General features: G+C 43.2%; 1 protein-coding gene across 8 annotated transcripts in view; it reads left to right on the forward strand.

The window, feature by feature from the left end:
- Cdk14 (cyclin dependent kinase 14) overlaps positions 1–18667 on the forward strand; it is a 535385-nt gene that overhangs the window by 405935 nt on the left and 110783 nt on the right. For all 8 annotated transcript variants that reach the window (XM_013123504.3, XM_040735840.1, XM_040735837.1 and 5 more), the window contains one exon: positions 9319–9367. In XM_013123504.3, coding sequence (XP_012978958.1) covers positions 9319–9367 — 49 coding nt within the window. The remainder of the gene's footprint in view (positions 1–9318; positions 9368–18667) is intronic.

Consider the following 18667-nt stretch of genomic DNA (forward strand, 5'->3'; position numbering starts at 1 on the left):
TTCCCGCATACTCCCTGCTCTGCTGCCATACTCCAGACTGTGGGGCTCACCCCTCCTGCTGCTCTCTGCCACGGTGGAAACATCTACTTTCTTTCTCTTGCCTTCTTTTAGGGGAGTTGCAAGCTGGTTGTCTGTAAAGAGTACACTTGGAAGCTTTCATAAATGCCCCATAGAAAGAACTATCTTATGGAAAAGAGAAGTGTTCTGTCTTGTGTGGGCGGAGGAAGTATGGGTAGGTGGGACACCTTCTCCAGAGATGGTCATGCAGCCAAGTGCGCATGTGCACCACTGAAGGTGGAAGTGGTTATTGAACAGAGTGGAACGCTTGAGTCTAGAAAAGCGTAGCATCGGAAACTGGAGGATGATCGTGGTAGCCAGGCAGATGCTGTACCTCTGTCTGTGGTCCGAGAATAGTTTCTTGGCATTTAGTATGGTCCTCTGGGCAGCAATGACCAGGCAGTATGGTCAGATTTAGAATGCATGTGTCTTGTAAAAGCATCTCAATGCTGTAGCTGGAGATCTGTCAACTTTATAGCATGATATATTGGGGAATTTCAAGTCATTTAAAGAGATGAGTCACAGTTACCCAACAAAGGTGGCTCTTCCATAATGGCTGTGGTGATCGCAATGGTATTTTGGCATCAACACAACTAAAATCCTCAGATTTTGGGACAGACTAACCCTCTCTCTTCTGGTATATGGGAATTTTCCTATACTTGCGTTCCAAAGACTGTTGACCTAGCTTTAAAATAACTGTATGGGAACACTCACTGAAGTGTTCATGTCTTGCTTGATTTTCCTAATAAACACAAGAATGTAAAATAATCACTCTGATTCCTATGAACATTTGTGAGTATGGTTTTCTTCTCTTGAGGGCCACCAGTTTCTTTGGGTAAATGCCTGTAGGCTACTTATATACGTATAACTGTGTTGCCTGCTGTATTCATAGCATCTGACACATAGTAGACCTACATTACACATTTGTGAATGACTAAGAGAATGAATGGGTACTTGTGACTTGCATACAAAGGGATCTGAGGATATTGTCTGTTATATAAACATACAATTAGGGTGCTTGATTGGATCATAACCAAAGTGATTCATGACTATGGTGATTATTCACTCTTAAAAATTTCCCTCCACTGAAGCAATCCCAAGAGAAGCGCTGGGATCACTTTGTACCTCTACACCTCTCTCAGATGAGAGGGGCCTCTAGGATGGCTCAGTTTCTTTGCTTAAATGCTGGCCACATTGTTACCAGCTTAATAAATGCACTTATTAAAATTTAAAGTGATTCTAAATTTAATTCGTGAAGAGTTGAATAGACCCAATTCTAAAGACTGAGTAGCACAACAGACGTGGAGGCTTGGACGTACTTTAAAAATTTTTTTTTTACTTTTTGAGATTATAGCATGATTATGTCATTTATCCCTTCCTTTTTCTGCCTTCAGACCCTCCCATGTATCCACCCCCTTGCTCACTTTCAAATTCATTGACTTTTGTTTCATTTTTATTTGTGGTTAATATTTTTCTGATTTTCTTCGTCTAATTAGAATATATATGTATATACATATACATATATAATCTAAATTACATACTCATTTACATCAGGTTATAGGCAAATAGTCATTCTGTGGTACTAATATGCCATGCAGTATCAAATTGATTTCTGAGACTTTTTTTTAATGGTCTCCACGCTGTTCTCCTCCTTGTTTAGTTAACCCTTCCCAAGAGAAAAACATCCACCTTTCATATCTTCTGCACATACCAGAGTGTTTTGGTTTTTGGTTTTTGTTTTAATTGGTTGGTTATTTTTACTCAATATGTCCTCCTGTTATTGAAGTTCTAATCACAGCAGTATCCTGTAAGCTACAGACGCCAGGGTGAGAAGAACAAGAGAAGAATAGAATTGGAAATTAACTGCTTAGATAATACAATGCACAAACCTAAAATCCAGCTGAGGCCTTATCTTCAGGAGGGTTACAATCTGTCTCAAGCCCTGTCAGGTCAAGGGGCTTTTAGGCCATAAACCTTTACATAGGTAGGCATTGTTCTCCAGCTTTGCTGTGGAGGGGAGTGGCTGGGCACGGGCCCTGGGTTTGAGGGAGACCTTCCCAGTCTTCTGTCCCCTGAGTCATGGTGTCTAGCAAGTAATTTCTTCTCTGCAGGCTCTTCCCCCGTGGTCTCCCGCTGGGTTGCTGTCTCCTCTGCAAAGTCCCTGCCCTAAGAGGAGAAGGTGAAAGTCAGCCTACAGGTTTAAATTAATTACACTCCTTGGTGAAGCTGACTGAGCTAGTGCATCAACAGCACTCTAAACCCCTAGTTTAAACAGATCGGGAAGGGAGCGTTGCCATGACACAAGCCAGCCAGAATACATTCAACCAAAGGTGGGCAGTACGACGCATGCATATGCAAATGCGTGAATAATCAGATACCATTTATGTACAGGGAGGGTACTGTTATAAAATACACCTGCTTCAGATTCTGGGCATTTCATCTTAAACTTACTTTGTTTCCAGATACTAGATACACTTGCTCTTAAAGCTGTGCTTCTAGGATGTGGGATGCAGGGAAATCCTACAGGCTCCTGGATGAGCTACAGATCCTTCTGTTTGTTTTGTCTTCATGTGGGAAATAGATACCTCTGTTTTAGTTACCCTGACTTTGGGAGCTTTGTCTGTATCCCTGAGGTACCATTTCCCGTCCTGCATCTGTAATTGTGTATTGATACACATGGGTATGAACTGGACTCAGGTCTGTGTGCCCAGTGCTGGCTAGCACTTAGGGAGTATTTGCCGACAGGATGGAGATGTTTGTATTTAGTGATGCAAGCGTAACAGTGATTCCTCATATTTTTATTATCTTTTACCCCCGTGTTGTGGGACATGTTTTACTTTCACTGTGTCTCTTATGCACAACTGAAAATGACTTTTCTAAAAAATCCCATTAGCATATCCTGTCAAGCGCTAAATGGAGGCATTGCTTTGAACTAATATTTATGTGTAGTCTTTAATTGGTAAGAATAATAATTTACTTATAATTGTGGGATTGTATTGGTTTTGTCTGTGATAGAGTTATTCATCTTGAGTAATAGGAAATTATTCAAATTGCTTTGTTGGGACTACAAAGTTAAGGGAATCAAATTTGTTTTACAAGAACAGTTGCTGTAATTAACTTTTGAAATCTGTCTTGCTTTCCTAATGTCAGACTTTCGATAATATTTTTCTACAAACTTCAACAAAGAACTATTATTCCCATTTCTCCTTTCCTTGTCACTTCATTGTCAAACATAGAATAATCCTTTAAGTAGTCCCGCTACACTAACTGCCTGAATCCCACCGTACCTTATAATGCTGTCCAGTAAAGGGTAAATGAGAAATGATACTTTCTATTGAAATGAATAGATGCCGTTGAGGAACACGTCTTCAGAACAGTGAATGTCTACAGTGAGGATGCTTGCCTCCTTACTGTAGTCTGGTTCCTGTTCTTTTTCCCCTTGCCTGTGCCTATATGACACTGTCAGATGGTCCGCTCGAAAGATAACTCTGAGACTCCATGTAACTACCTTTTGAACCCTTATAGAGAGATAAAGTCATCCTCAAAGCACTACTTAAGCTGTGCATGAAATGCCAAGGCGTTCGAAACCTGAAAAGTTAAGAAAAGTTAGGTGCTTTGCCAGTCAGCCTGACTCCTGCCTTTTTGTGGCACACCATGCAATGCATTGGTAAGCGGTACCAGCCTTCCCTATCGAGTGGTTTCAGATTCTGACCCCGGTTTTCGCCACATTCACTTGGTCACCATAGCCGGAGTCACGAATGCCCCCCCCCCCAGCTGTGGTCTCAGTCTCTAAAGGAAAGGACCGAATGGCCTGTGTGGTCTCTGAAAGGAAAAAAGCACCATCAGCTCTGCCCTTCTTCTCCAGCATTCTTCACTGCAGCTGCCCTGGCTCCAGCCCACTCCAGCTTAGCACATGCGTGCCAGGTCCCTGCCAGCAGGGAGCCATTCTACGTGGTTCCTTTCTGTATCCAAAGTCCCAAGGCATCTGCCTGGCTCTCCATACACTTACGTAAGGGAGCAGCAGTTTATATAAGACAAATGCTAATAAGACAAAGATGATTTGTATAGAAAACGTGAGGTACCATGGTTACAGGAGGGGGGGTGGATGGGCGGGTGAGAGGGGTGGGTGGATGGATGGATGGGTGGATGGATGGATGGGTGGATGGGCGGGTGAGAGGGGTGGATGGATGGATGGATGGGTGGATGGATGGATGGGTGGATGGGTGGGTGGATGGATGGGTGGATGGATGGGTGGATGGGTGGGTGGATGGATGGATGGATGGGTAGGTGGGTGGATGGATGGATGGGTGGGTGGGTGGATGGATGGATGGGTGGATGGATGGATGGGTGGATGGGCGGGTGAGAGGGGTGGATGGATGGATGGGTGGGTGGATGGGTGGATGGATGGATGGGTGGATGGGTGGGTGGATGGATGGGTGGATGGATGGATGGGTGGATGGGTGGGTGGATGGATGGATGGATGGATGGGTGGGTGGATGGATGGGTGGGTGGATGGATGGGTGGATGGGTGGGTGGATGGATGGGTGGATGGATGGATGGGTGGATGGGTGGGTGGATGGATAGGTGAATGGGTCTATGTATATATGTCTGAGTGGGTGGGTGAGTAGGTGGATAGATAAATGGATGGATGGGTAGAAAACTGCAAGGTGTTTCTAGTCACTCCTTTTTAGTACACTCTGGTTTAGAGATAGAAAGCTGTGGGTGTATTTTTTTTACTTTATTTATTTGCTTTTCTAATTTGATAGTATTTTTAGGCATAGAAAACCTATAACAAAAGTGGTATAAGTCATTTAGAGTTCTTCCATCACAGCTTATAAGTAAAAGCAGACAATACTGACAAAATAGTACCTACAAAGACATCAACTGATGTTAAGCTAAATAGAACCTATTCAATATGATTCATTGAAAAGAAATCAGTCATTCTGGAAAAATAAGTCGAATGCTGATCCTGAATGAAGTGTACATGATCACAGTGGGATGAACAGAGATTACTTATTATCCCTTCAGAAAAATGCAGCCTAGTGGGATTCCATAAAGATTTCCAACGGGAACTCAGCATGTCTGGCTGCTTCGGTACTTTAAGACTGGCCTGCCTTCATTCCCCAACCGGAGGGTCTTCGGGTCTGCCACTCCATCCCACAGCTCCACGTTTGGCTTTCCCCAGCACTTACACATTTTAAATCCAGCATCCTCATTTTCCGGGTGGTGGTGGTGGTGCACTGAATGACGGTGTTAGCGTTTAGCTGCCCATCTCTCTTGAGCTAGAGGAAATGTAAGATACAGGAGGAATGCTGCCTTTTCTCTTTTGCTCATTCCTGTGTTCTAGGCATCAGAGCCATCTGTGGACAATGGCATGGGGCTGGCTGTGAAGAGATGTTCAGAGTTTGTGACTCAGGCTCCACAGTGCTTTTTTGTTGAGTTGATGCGGGTTACCTAGCTATTTGAATGAACTTGGGGTATATAGTTCCCAACAACATGGAATCATTTCCACTGTCCATGTCTAGAACATTTCATCACCCCAAGAAGAAGTTCTGCACAGTCAGCCCACATCCCTGTTCTGCAGGAGGCTGGAAATGTCCCTCTTCTTTCGGTCTTCATCTGATCTCTGTCGGAGTCTCACATCATTTGGATTCATTTTGGCATCATTTTTATGGTTGAAGTACAGTAGTTGCTTAAGCATTTCACAGCAATTTGAAAGTAAATCTGGATATGTTTTTAACAATGGACAATTTACACAAATAAACTCAAATGACACTTGACATAATCTCAAAAGCAATTGCCTTTGTAAAACATACTTAAACTAAAAAAGCATGGAATAATTGTATTTTACTTATCTACACTTATATAAGTAGTAGCTATTTAAAAAGACAAATGCTAGCCGGGCAGTGGTGGCGCACGCCTTTAATCCCAGCACTCCAGTGGCAGAGGCAGGCGGATCTCTGAGTTCGAGGCCGGGCTGAACCAATAGCCTCCAAAACAATACAGAGAAACCTTGTCTCGTAAAAACAAACAAAAAAAAAGACAAATGCTAATAAGAAAAATAAGTTGTTTTTGTTTTTTTGTTTTTTTGAGACAGGGTTTCTCTGTGTTGCTTTGGAGGTTGTCCTGGAACTCCTTCTATAGACCAGGCTGGCCTCGAACAGGAAAAACAAGTTTTTAAAAGAAAATGTAAAGTACTATGCCAAATGAACTGTATCCTCAGCCTCCTAAAAGCTTTTGTCTGTTTTATCTATTCAAAAACATTTGTGTGTGGGTAGGGGCCTGTACTGTATTCCTTTAATCTCAGCACTCAGGAGGCCCAGGCAAGTAGATCTCTGTGAATTCAAGGTCAGCCTGATCTACATGGTGAATTCCAAGACAGCCAGGGCTATGTAGAGAGAACCTGCCTCAACAGTCAAACATACATACATACATACATACATACATACATACATACATACATATGTGTTTAGTGTGTGTGTGTGTGTGTGTGTGTGTGTGTGAGAGAGAGAGAGAGAGAGAGAGAGAGAGAGAGAGAGAAAGAGAGAGAGAGAGAGCTTATGAAGTCCAGCAATGTACCATCCACCCCCTCCCTTTTTGAGACTTAGTTTCTCTAGGGCCTGGGGATCACCAACCAGGCTTTGCTGAGCAGCAGTTTAGCCCCAGGAATTTGCCTGTCTCTGCCTCCCTGGTAAAGGGTTTGCAATTTTGGGCTACCACACCCAGGTTTTCCTATGTGGGTTCAGGATGATCCCCTCAGCCCTAAAATTCATTTCGTGTTGTTTTGTTGCTTTTCAAGTTTTCTGTTACAAATTAAGACATAAACATTAACACAGGACTACACAGGGGCAGGACCATATCCTGTCCCATTGGAAGGTCTTCAAAGGTCGTAATATTCAAAAAGCTGTAACCTCCTATGATCACAATGCCTAGGATATTTCTTTCTTAGTTAGGGTTTCTGTTGCTGTGTTGAAATAGCATGACCAGAAGCAACTTTGGAAGGAAAGGGTTTGTTTCATTTTAAACTTCTAGAAGATAGTTCACCAATATGGGAAGTCGGGACATGAACCGATACAGAGGCTGTGGATGAGTACCACTTACTGGTTTGCTTCTCAAGTCGGGACATGAGCCGATACAGAGGCTGTGGATGAGTACCACTTACTGGTTTGCTTCTCAAGTCGGGACATGAGCCGATACAGAGGCTGTGGATGAGTACCACTTACTGATGGATGAGTACCACTTACTGATGGATGAGGACCACTTACTGATGGATGAGGACCACTTACTGATGGATGAGTACCACTTACTGATGGATGAGGACCACTTACTGATGGATGAGGACCACTTACTGGTTTGCTTCTCAAGCATTGGTCAGTCTGCTTTCCTAAATGTCCTAAGGCCACCTCGCAGAGGTGGCCACATGCTGGACCCTTCCACATCAGTATACCACAGGCTTACCCACAGGCCAGTCTGGTGGTGTCATTTTCCCAAGTGACTCTCCATCTTCTTAAATGACTCTAGCTTGGGTCAGGTTTATATAAAACTAGACAGTGAAATTTCCTAAAGATCTGCATGGATACACTCACAAGCAAGGCTGGGGAAGAGGGCAATGAGGGAGGACTCTAAAGAAACCATTGAAAGCATGGTATGGAAAATATATAAGCTAATAATGTAGTTATTACTATTATTATTACTATCATTCTCCAGTATTCTGTACTTTATGTAACATATGTGCCCTATGTGTGTCAGCACAGTAGGTTTGTGTGCACAGTGCTATCACAAGTATCCAAGTGACAGATACCTTGTACTATATGACATTACACTATAGTATTGTCAGGTAATAGGAATTTTTCACCTCTACTATAAGTTGACAGGCCCAACATTGTATACATGTGCACAATCCATTACTGACCAAATCTCACTACTCATGTAGGACTCTGTGCGTATATGGGAAAACTTGACTTATGCTAAAACCATCTCTAGACTGATAAAACACCAGTGTCCCCAAGTTAAAATCAAAACCGACCAAGATAAGTGAAATTTGTGAAGCAGTGTTTGGACGAAACTGTGAAATAGCTCGTACTGGAAAGCGTCAAGAAGGGGAGGCATTCTTCCTCATTGTTGGTGGAGAATGGAACCCAGTGCCTCAGCGTCTATTAATACATAAGGCCCTACATGCTACATAGCCTTCACAGTGTGTTTAACAAATGACATTGTCCTATATAAAGATAGATGCCCGAGTGGACCCACTGAAGCACCTCATAATGGGCAATGACTTCAGACTTCAGCAGGTATGTTGTGGTCTTTTGTCCTCTGGAGTGCTACACATCGTTAAAACAATTGTATGCATATTTTCTTGTTGAAGGACTGACCACTCGGTATTGCCAAATGCCAAACATGTTTGGAGTATTTACTGCCTATCCTATTTAGTAAGTTAGAAACACCCACACGTGCACGCGTGCACGCACACACACACACACACACACGCATGCACGCGCATACACACACACAAATGAGAGAGAGAGAGAGAGAGAGAGAGAGAGAGAAGGAGGGAGACAGATAGTCATATGCGAAAAGGGAAATATCAAATATAACAACTGCTCTGTTATCAGGAGTGAAAAGAGAGAGAGTAGTTGGAATTACTAAAGTTAATTCTGTGTCCATCGTTTAACTTGGTATAATTTTAATTTTAAAAGTCTCATAATTGATTGTACATGAATATAGACACCATTGAATGGACACAGGTAGGTTGGCTTTGAACTTGCGTGAGTACCATGCATCCTAGGATCAGAGTTTCAACATTGCTACGTTTGCTCAAAGATAAAGTCAGTCAGCAAGTTTCTCTTGTCCAATGTGCTGTAGCGCTACATATGGTTCTGAAATTGTAATTTGTCCCTACTTTTTCAATTCAGTCATTAGTGAACAAACTGGCTTGTGAAAGAAATCACCCTGAGCTAGACAGCAGTATGTCATTGTTGTCAGTGTTACGTTCTTCCTGTTTCACTATTGATAAACTACTCGATCTAACGGGTATGGTCCTTCTATGCCCATGACTAGCTATGGTCAAATCAAACAGTATCTCTCAACAACATTGACTGTTCTTGAGTGTGGTGCATGGCCCTGAACCCTCAACTTGGGAGGCAAAGATAGGGAGGATTGCTGCCCGTGAGACTCTTTTAAAAGTGTGTTGTTATCTGCAACAGACTTGTGATGTGTACATTCGATACAAAGATTGCTCATCGTTTTTCTCTCTTGTTTCAGAACGCTTCACGGTGTACAGCTCTAAAAGCCTCAGACAAGCATGGAATAAGTAAGTGTGTACACAGATGGTGCTCACCCTCCCCACTGTCTGTCTGCAACTCACTGAGTGAGTTTGTCACAGCGTGCTCTCATTCACTGGTGTGGCATCCATCCATTCACTTAAACACGAACTAACCCTTACTGCATACCACCTACGGTGGTTCGGGTTCTTAGTGTAATGCGGCATTGTATGAGAACTGTGAATTCTAGAATCTACTGTGGTTCACCTTGTAACTGAGTGCTGGGAAGTATGTAGTATTGGTAGAATAACACTTACAAAACACACTATAGTAACAGATTTCTAACACATGGTATGATGACTATTACTGAGTTAGATAAAAATGGATTTTTTCCCCAGTTTACCTACTTTCCCCTCTAAACCGCACTGGGGAGCTAGGTAAATTTATCACTTAAAGTATATATACTCTTTTTTTTCATTTCTCTCTTTCATCTGATCTTGTTGTAAGAAGGTCGGTGTGATGGTTTGAATGGTTGCCACACTGTCCTAACAAATTTAATTTAATCCCCAGAAGCTACATGGAGGTAGAAGGAGGGAGTTGACTCCCCAAAGTCATCCTCTGACCTCTGCATGCATGTGGCGGTACAGACATACCCACATACATGAAAATAACAAGTAAATAAAATGGATTTATTGGTTTGAAAACCTGATGAGGAAAACTTGGAGTTTAGAAGTCATCCAGGAGTCCTGATCGCATTCCAACCTGTTAGCAGATCTCTGCAAGAGGGAAAGCAGGCCAAGTTGTCCGCTTTTAGCTTTGACATCACCTTTCAAATTGTACACTGCCAAAAATGTAGCTGCAGTTCCTTTGATTCAGTAAATATCATTCATTCTAACATGCTAGTGTAGAGAATCTGGTAGAACAGTCTTTGTACTTTTGTGACATTTTAATTTGGGGTTTTGTTGATTATGACAATAATAGGAAATATTTTATATAAGAATGCATTTAATCAATGCTGTCAGCAGATACGGTGGGCAGCTGATAGTGAGAATCTCTCAGCATGAATATATTACATCCTGCAATAATTTAAAAGATTTAATCATTTTTAAGTTAATTGTGTATTTAGAAAAATGACTGGTATGATCATTTTTGCCTTCTACAAAGCTTTTCTTAAAAAACAATGCATATAGCTATTTTCATTATTAGGATTTTCATTATTAGGATACATTCATTGCACAAAGTGATAAATTCCATGGTACTTTTCTTAAAATGTATCATGTATTTTTCTCTTTCATTATTCATGGGTACATAAAGCTCCGTTGTATTTACATGCCACATTTTCTTCATGTCTTCATGTACTGATGGACACCAAAGTCAGCATCTTAAGTTGGCTGTTCTGAACCATGCCCTGCTAATCACAGCACATCAAGCATCTACTGTGTATGTTCCTGAGGGCGATATAGCTGGCTCATGCACACTCCGCATCCTAGCTGGCTCACGCACACTCCGCATCCTAGCTGGCTCACGCACACTCCGCATCCTAGCTGGCTCACGCACACTCCGCATCCTAGCTGGCTCACGCACACTCCGCATCCTAGCTGGCTCACGCACACGCATCCACTAGCTGTTCTATGATAATGAAGCAATGGTAAAGAAAGACACCAAAAGATACAGGAGATAACCAGAGAAAAGCCAAACATAAAGAAAAAATATCAGTTTAAAAATAAAAAAATATCATCACTAAAGAAAAAGAAGCCCTTTTCTTCCCTCATACTAAAAATGAATGATCCAAGAAGCTCTTCCTGAATTAAGGGGATCTGGGGATAAATTAAGGCAAATCTGAATTTCATAAAATTATGTCCTGTTTTTTAACTGCCTTCAAAATAGTCCATTTTATTTCATTGGAATTATGAAGACTCACTCTATTTCTCTTGTAAATCTCTCTATTTATACTTGTCTGACATTGGCATGTATGTGCAATCCACCAAGAATTTCAGCCACTTAAAAGATCTTTTATTATTTTGGCTGGCGAAAAGGCCTTCGTGCATATGCTCCAGCAAAGAGAAGGGTGAGATTCCAAGAATGCATTTGCTTGCTTTGGAGATTTTAAAAGCTGGACAATCTGGGAGGTTTGAAAGTTTTGAAATGGGAACTGAGGACAGCCCGCTAAGTCACAGAAGACACACACGTCTGGGAAATGCAGCTCCTGGCTGGTAAAGCGAGGCCCACACACATGAGATGGGGTCAGGCCGGCTCGTCCCTGCGCTGCTCTGAGGCAGCTCCTGAGAGCCACCCATCTGCTTCTTAAGCACAACTGGATTCCTCCTAGGAATGTGCACAGTTGGTGCTTTTAAATGCACAGTAAATACAAAGGCACCGATGAAGCAGCCTTTGGGCATGAGAAAGTAGAAAAGGAAACATCCCCGCTGTGCTTCTGTGTCCTGACCGATCCATGAGCCCGAGTTTGGAAAATGTAGAAGTAACCCCACGTTTAACCTCCAGGGTGTATTTTAAAGTGACCTGTTAGATAGTTGTCCCATATGTGCATAAAGCATCAAAGAGGAGGCGAAGTAGCATCGAAGGATCAAACTTTCACGTTCCGTATTTCTGTCAGGGGCAATCTACTGGTTTTCTTGCCATCCTATCTGACGTGGTGGGTCATTACGATTTAGACCAGCTCCTTCTCAAGAAACAGAAAGATCGTCTTTTCTACTCTGCCATGTTCAAAGTTGATTTAAAGCTACCTGATAAAACAATACACCATAAAGTAGACTAGAGATTTACATTTCTTGGCCAGCCTAGAAATACAATGAAGGTAAGAATGCTGTCGGTACACTAGGGGGAGCAGTTGAGTCAAGCCAGATCTTAAAATCGTCCACTTGAGCATTTTGTTCACTGTTGATGATTTTTGCTATAATTCTATTTACTTCAAAGTAGCAGTTTTAATTCATTCAGTGCCTGGAGACTTCCTTTCATAATATTTTCAAAGAAATTATTTTCTGCTTCATTGATTGGCTTTGGGGGTGGGGGTGCTTTTGGGGGTGATCAGCTCTACACCAGACATTTTGGAATCCCATCCTCTTAATTTGAGGATGGGGCTAGGATTGCCAGCTGCCTATTTTACCACATTCTGTTCCCTTGGAAATGTCAAATGTCATCTTCAACATATGAGCAAGCAGGTATCTTGTTTGGCCTTGGACACATACATGTGGTATGGTTTCAAGGCGCAGAAGGCTCCCATGCTTGGCGGAAGGCAGGTTAGAGCAGTTTCTGGGGACATTGGTTTTCAAGATAAAGAGCCATTAGTTCAGTTCCAGGGGTTGAATGAATCAGCCTAACAAATACCCGCACAATGTTTTGAGGAACATGCAGTTGGGATAGCTTTCATGACAAAGAGAAATAGCTAGTGTGTTTGCCGATTACTGATCCGCAACAGCAATATAAAAACAGAGTAGAGACGAATGATCAATGCAGTCGAAAAAAATCACAGCTTGGAATGTATGGGCAGCTGAGTTTTGTAAAGGGACTGCTGCACCTTCAATCCAGCTGTCATATGGACTTAGAAATAACCTGGTTCTATTTATTCTGAGCACATCTTTGGGTGGAAAGAGCTCTCCCAACATTGATGTCCTTCTCAGTCTGGGCTTCCTGCAGCAGAAGGAGCAGGAAAGAGTGCCAGGGTTAAAGAAGTGTTTGCAGATTTCTGAACACCAGCTCATGCCTTCTTGGTACCATTACTGGGGAGTGTCCTGTGGTGGGAGGAAGGTTGGACTTAGAACAGCTAAGTACAGGGGTTGACAGAGCTGCCAACCACCCACTTACTTCCTGCAAGGGAAACTCTTTACCTACTCCACAAGCCCTCACTGCCCTAAGGGGCTTACCCCATTACTTTGTGTTACTTTGTGTCATAGTCAGATATTTCTCTCTCTCTCTCTCTCTCTCTCTCTCTCTCTCTCTCTCTCTCTCTCTCTCTCTCTCTCTCTCTCTCTCTCTCTCTCTCTCTCTCTCTCTCTCTCTCTCCCTCTCCCCCCTCTCTCTCCCTCTCCCCCATACTGTTTGCTACCGTCTTCTCTCTTGCTAATTGGCAGTATGTGCCAGGCTTGAGAGTTGGCAACAGTCATTGTTTTTCATCCTTTGGATTATGTATTGGCCTCTTCATCCAAAAGTACACAGACCTCTGGTGTGGTTAATGCCGTCCTTCTGCGGGGCAGCTCATTAAGGAAGAAAAGCCAGCAGCAGTTTCTGCAGCAGCCCAGGGCTCCCAGGGGCAGGTGGGCTGCCAGGAGAGGCCTTTTTCTTGAACTGTGCCCCGAGCAGATTCCAGCAGGGCAGTTATGCTTCTGCCAACACAGAGTGGGCATTTGTGTTCTCTAACCACTGTATCAAGGGACCGAGGGTTTTTCTATTCCATCTCACTCTTCTGTGGGGGAAGAAATCTGGATGTCTCCAGCTTGTTCCTTTGCTTTGAGTCACGGAAGACAAAAATCACATACAAACTGGTTTGGCCTCCCACCTAGAGGTTCCTGTGGAGAATTTTCTTTCAGGCTCATTCAGGACATTAGTGGCTAAGTTCCTTGTGGGTAGGGAGCTAAGGCCTCTCTCTCCTTGCTGTCATCAGATGGGAGCATCAAAGAGCTCCTTAAGACTTCCTGCACGCTTATTCCCATTGCCATCCCAGCCAGCTCTGGGTCTCACTAACTTTCCCTTCTGCCCTATCTCTTCTGGTTCCAGTGGGGAAAGTCCTCTCTTTCAAAATGTTTCTATTATTAGCTTGAGGCCACCTAAGAAGGCCAGCTTTCTCTCTCTGATGTGAGGTGGGTAACCTTGGTCCCAGTGGCAAGCTCTGTCTACCACGGTGAGCAGCCTAGTGACAGCCTAGAGGAATTACTGGTAAAGAGGACATCTTAGGAAGCCATTCTGTTTACAGGAAGGTAAAGGATTCCCTATGTAGTGACGAGCCCAGGGTAAAGCAGGGCAGACGCAGCCCTAGCCAGCTCAGACATAATCCACTCTGACCGGTTCAGAGGAGATACGTTCAAAATTATGCACAAGGAAAGGATCACTGTCTGTTCTTAGCAGAAAGTGTTAAGAGAGATTATGCTCAGGAAGCCTGATGATAACTGAAAGTTTGGCTTGACATTTCTAAACCCACTGTCGGAGCCATTAGAATGTATGGTTTGGGAGCTCAACTTCAATTTAATTTGAATTTACTTAACTGATATGCAAAGAGCCATGTAGTTACTGGCCACCGTCCTGAGCAACACAACTATAAAAGCATATGTGAAGTTTTCTCTTGTTAACTGCATACCAGGCTCATATAATATAAGCATGAATATTATGTCTAAATGGCACTGCATTTTGTACATAAATGTGTGTCGATCTTTCTTTTTTTTCTTCTTCTTATTTTCCACCCCCTCTTTCCTTGTAAACACTCTGAGAAGACAGTAGCTTGGGAGTGCCCAATGAGAGCGATAAATCTGCAGGGACAGGCTGTCAAAGAAAGTGGAGAAGACATCCCTCCCCCACCTCTTCCCGCTGCAGGTGCCATGCTGCCACCCCCACACACCCAGAGGCTCTGCCTATTGCTAGTGGGCTCTCAATTCTTCCCCTCATGTTCTCTCTCCCCCCCTCCCTCTCCCATCTCTTCTGGGAACTGGTAGGTGTTAGACACACAGCTCTGTACCCTTTTTGAACTCCCTGAAGAATTCAGCTCTCTGCTGTTGTTCTGATTCCCTTGATCTCCCTTCACTCTGCTCAGAAAATATGGCAGAAGCCAGATTTCTGCTCACCACATAGGAAATGCTATCCAAGAGGTCTCCCCGTTTTCCAAGTACATCCCTGAAATCAGGTGCCAGGTCCCTCTGACAGTGTCCTCGGGATACGTACATACATGTGTAAGCTTTAGAATGATGAGAATTGCCACTTTTTATAATGTCACACTTAAACAGAAATGCAGGTTTTTTTTTAATTATTTAGAAGCTGCTATAATTTGATTCCTTCCCTCAACACTTGCTGGCATACGTTTCTGTTGATTAAGAGATGTTTATGAATTTTGTGAATTCTCACTCTCAAAAAGATCAAGAATTTGGAGGAAGATTTTTTTTAGGCAGTGGTGTTGTCTTTTGTAATCACTGGCACCCACACACCCCTCTTTACCCTAGCAGGCTGTGATGAAACACGGTGACCCCTCCATTAGGGCGGCTTTATATGGGAGCTCATCTCCCACTTACGGTGAAAGTGCCGTTACTAGACTATTCACGTTGATGCAGGCGTCAGTTGTATGCATGGTGGTCCTACTCACCTAAGAATATACGGCCGGCAGCGGTTATTCATACGAACCAAGAGTAAGCAGAAAAGAGGAAGGGAGGCTGCCCATCCAAGTTTTGGCACAAATGGCAAGCAAATGCTGGAGCCAAGGTCGCCCTGGGTGTCCTCCATCCTCTATGAGCCAAGTGACATCCAGGAAGCTCACTAACCTCTGTGAACTCCGCTGTTGCAGGTTTGAGTGTAAATTACCCTATACCCTAACAGCCTTAGCCCCTTATTGCCTTTCCTACTCCATGTCCTCCCCTACCAGTCAGCTTAATTTAGTTCCAAATGGGCATTTTTCCTTGAACATGGATGCTACTTTTACTCTGGTCTCCAGGCAGCTAGAATGTCCTTCCACCTTCCCAGGGGCCGTGCTGAGCTGCCAGAGCACCATTTTGTTTTTCTTGTAAACACTTGCAGGGAAACAAGATTCTATCTCCCCCAACAGTTCCTCCATAAGAGTGATATGTTAACAAATAGCATGGTACATAATTAATGAAAAACTGTGATTTATCCTAAATCTTGAAATGTTTCTTCTAGACAGTTTTCCCAATTAGACTGAAAGAAACACACATGCAAAACACTGTTGCCAAGTTCAAATGCCTCGTAGACTTTTTCTATGGTGCCCTGAACACACAAAAGGAAGGGAGACCTCAGGTCAGATGTAAAGGTCCCGGGTATCCTCACTGGATCATTATTTCAGGCTTGGAACTGAAAATAATAGTCTTTGTTTCAAGTGTTTAAAATGCGGAGAGTAGGTGACTCATCTCTAGCACAAAGAAAAATGGCCGGGAGCCTGGCTTTGCTGCTCTGTCAAGGCTGGAGAGACAAGCAGACAGGATTACCAGCGCAACTGGCCTTGCTCTTCAGACAGAGTCAAGTTCATACCCCGAGGCGCCAATCCCAAGCTTGGTTTCTTATATTCACCACGCTAATGACTATATTAGTAGATTCTGTGTCTTTACCAACACAGCAACAAAAATGCCTGATATACATGTATTTCTTTCCAGTCCATGCCTTTTTTGTTTTGCTTAAGAGCATCTATGTATAATTTCAGCATTTGGAGGATGCCAGAACAATTTACTTTGTGGTATACAGTTGATCTCTCTCTCTCTCTCTCTGTGAGTGTGTGTGTGTGTCTCTCTCTCTCTGTGAGTGTGTGTGTGTCTCTCTCTCTCTGTGAGTGTGTGTGTGTCTCTCTCTCTGTGTGATTACTCATTCTGCAAACAGCACGTGCATTAAGAGGAGTATAATGGGGAGAGATTGATGGCTGGCCCTCTCCTTGCTGCATTGTTGCACTGCTTATCTTTGGGTTTCTGTATAAAAAAATCTTTGCTAGTTCTCAGCTGCATTTAATCCCCGAAGACCTGATATACAAACATCATGCCAAACAGAGAACTTCCCTTAAATTATTCAAATCTCCCCATAAGTGATTTCCCACTCTTCCTGAACTGAAAAACATTTGATCATAAATTCAATTAAATCAGCCATCATCTTTGTGATGTTTGTCCAGATAAATCCTTTAGTGGCTAAACTAATAACTACACCAGCTGTGGGGCATGGAGAGGGAGGAAGACAGAATGAGAGAGGGGGAGAGGGAGGGAGGGAGGGAGGGAGGGAGGGAGGGAGGGAGGGAGGGAGGGAGGGAGGGAGGGAGGGAAGGACAGGGAGGGAGTACATGAATATGGCATGGCTATTGGAGAAGATTCAATTTGAAGAGGAATGGCATATCTCCCTCCTTAGGCCAGATTTTAATCACATTTGGTCCGTGGGCTTAAAAGCTGAGACACTGAAGGGTGAGGTAACATATGTTGCTTTAGATTAATTTGTTCTGTGTCCTCATTTAGAGCTGAGTTTCCACTTACTGGATTTTAGATCAGAACAGACACTGGTGCTTTGGAGATGTTAGTACCCTCTGTAAAAACACATCAAGCATCCTTCCTCCTTCGTCTTCTGAACCCTCTCCTTCCTGTTTAAAACAATGGCAGCCATGGCTGTCAACATGCTTACAAGTTTCTTACGCAAAATGCCATTGGACTGTAGCGCTGAAGATGCAGGGTTGGAAAGCTTTGCGTGTTGATCGCTTCTCATCTGGTTCTTAAGCGCTTGAAGACAAGCAGGCACCCCCACCCCCACCCTCGACCCCCTATTCCATCTTGCCTTTACAAATGAGTCCAATGAATTTGGCTCCAGCTGAACCTTCCGTATGACGTTCATGTGGCCTGTAGAGGGCAGCATGTTCTGATGAAACAATGCAAACCCAAAACAAATACTGCAGGGCAGCTAGTTACTTATCGCTAGAAAGAAGAGGTAAATAGCTATGTTTTGGGTTTTTTTCTCTACCAACTTGGTTAAAACTTATCCAGTATAGAATCCAGATGGCTGCTTGCTTAGATTGTCTGCCCTTGTTGATAAATTAATGTCAGTAAATAATGAATAGTTTTAGGAATAGTTTAGGATGTTATTTTAGAGGGTACTTAATGAAGGATCCCACCAGGTTTTATGTGTTTGCCCCTGAGTAGGACTAAGCACAACATGTCATTTACAGATGGGATAAGTACAAATGGGATTGTCCACTTGTCTCTCTCTCTCTCTCTCTCTCTTGTCACCCAGACTATCGTTTACAATTGGAGTAAAATTACGCCTAGTCACATAGCCTTCATTTTTTTTCTATCCTAAGAATTCTACTGTCCTACATCCATTACTTTGAGGTTGTAACCACCAAAAGAATCCTACTGTCTCTAAATAGTAAATGAGAAGCAGTCCACCTCATTGTAGACTTTAGCCTACAACACAGTCTCTTTCCTTGTCAGCCCACGCATCAGCAGGGCAGGTCCCTAACCCAGGGATATGCTCATCAGAGGAAGGGCCCCTAACCCAGGGATATGCTCATCAGAGGAAGGGTCCCTAACCCAGGGATATGCTCCCAGCTACCTGCTGCGTTGTTTTCTTAACCCCAGCTCCACTGTTCATCTAAAAGCCAGGATGTGACAGAGCAGGAACCGCCAATTTCCTCTGGGGAAATTTAGAAATTTCCAGAA

This window comes from Mesocricetus auratus, unplaced genomic scaffold (genome assembly GCF_017639785.1).
Source record: "Mesocricetus auratus isolate SY011 unplaced genomic scaffold, BCM_Maur_2.0 Super-Scaffold_100051, whole genome shotgun sequence".
NCBI classification, from domain to species: Eukaryota; Metazoa; Chordata; class Mammalia; order Rodentia; family Cricetidae; genus Mesocricetus; species Mesocricetus auratus.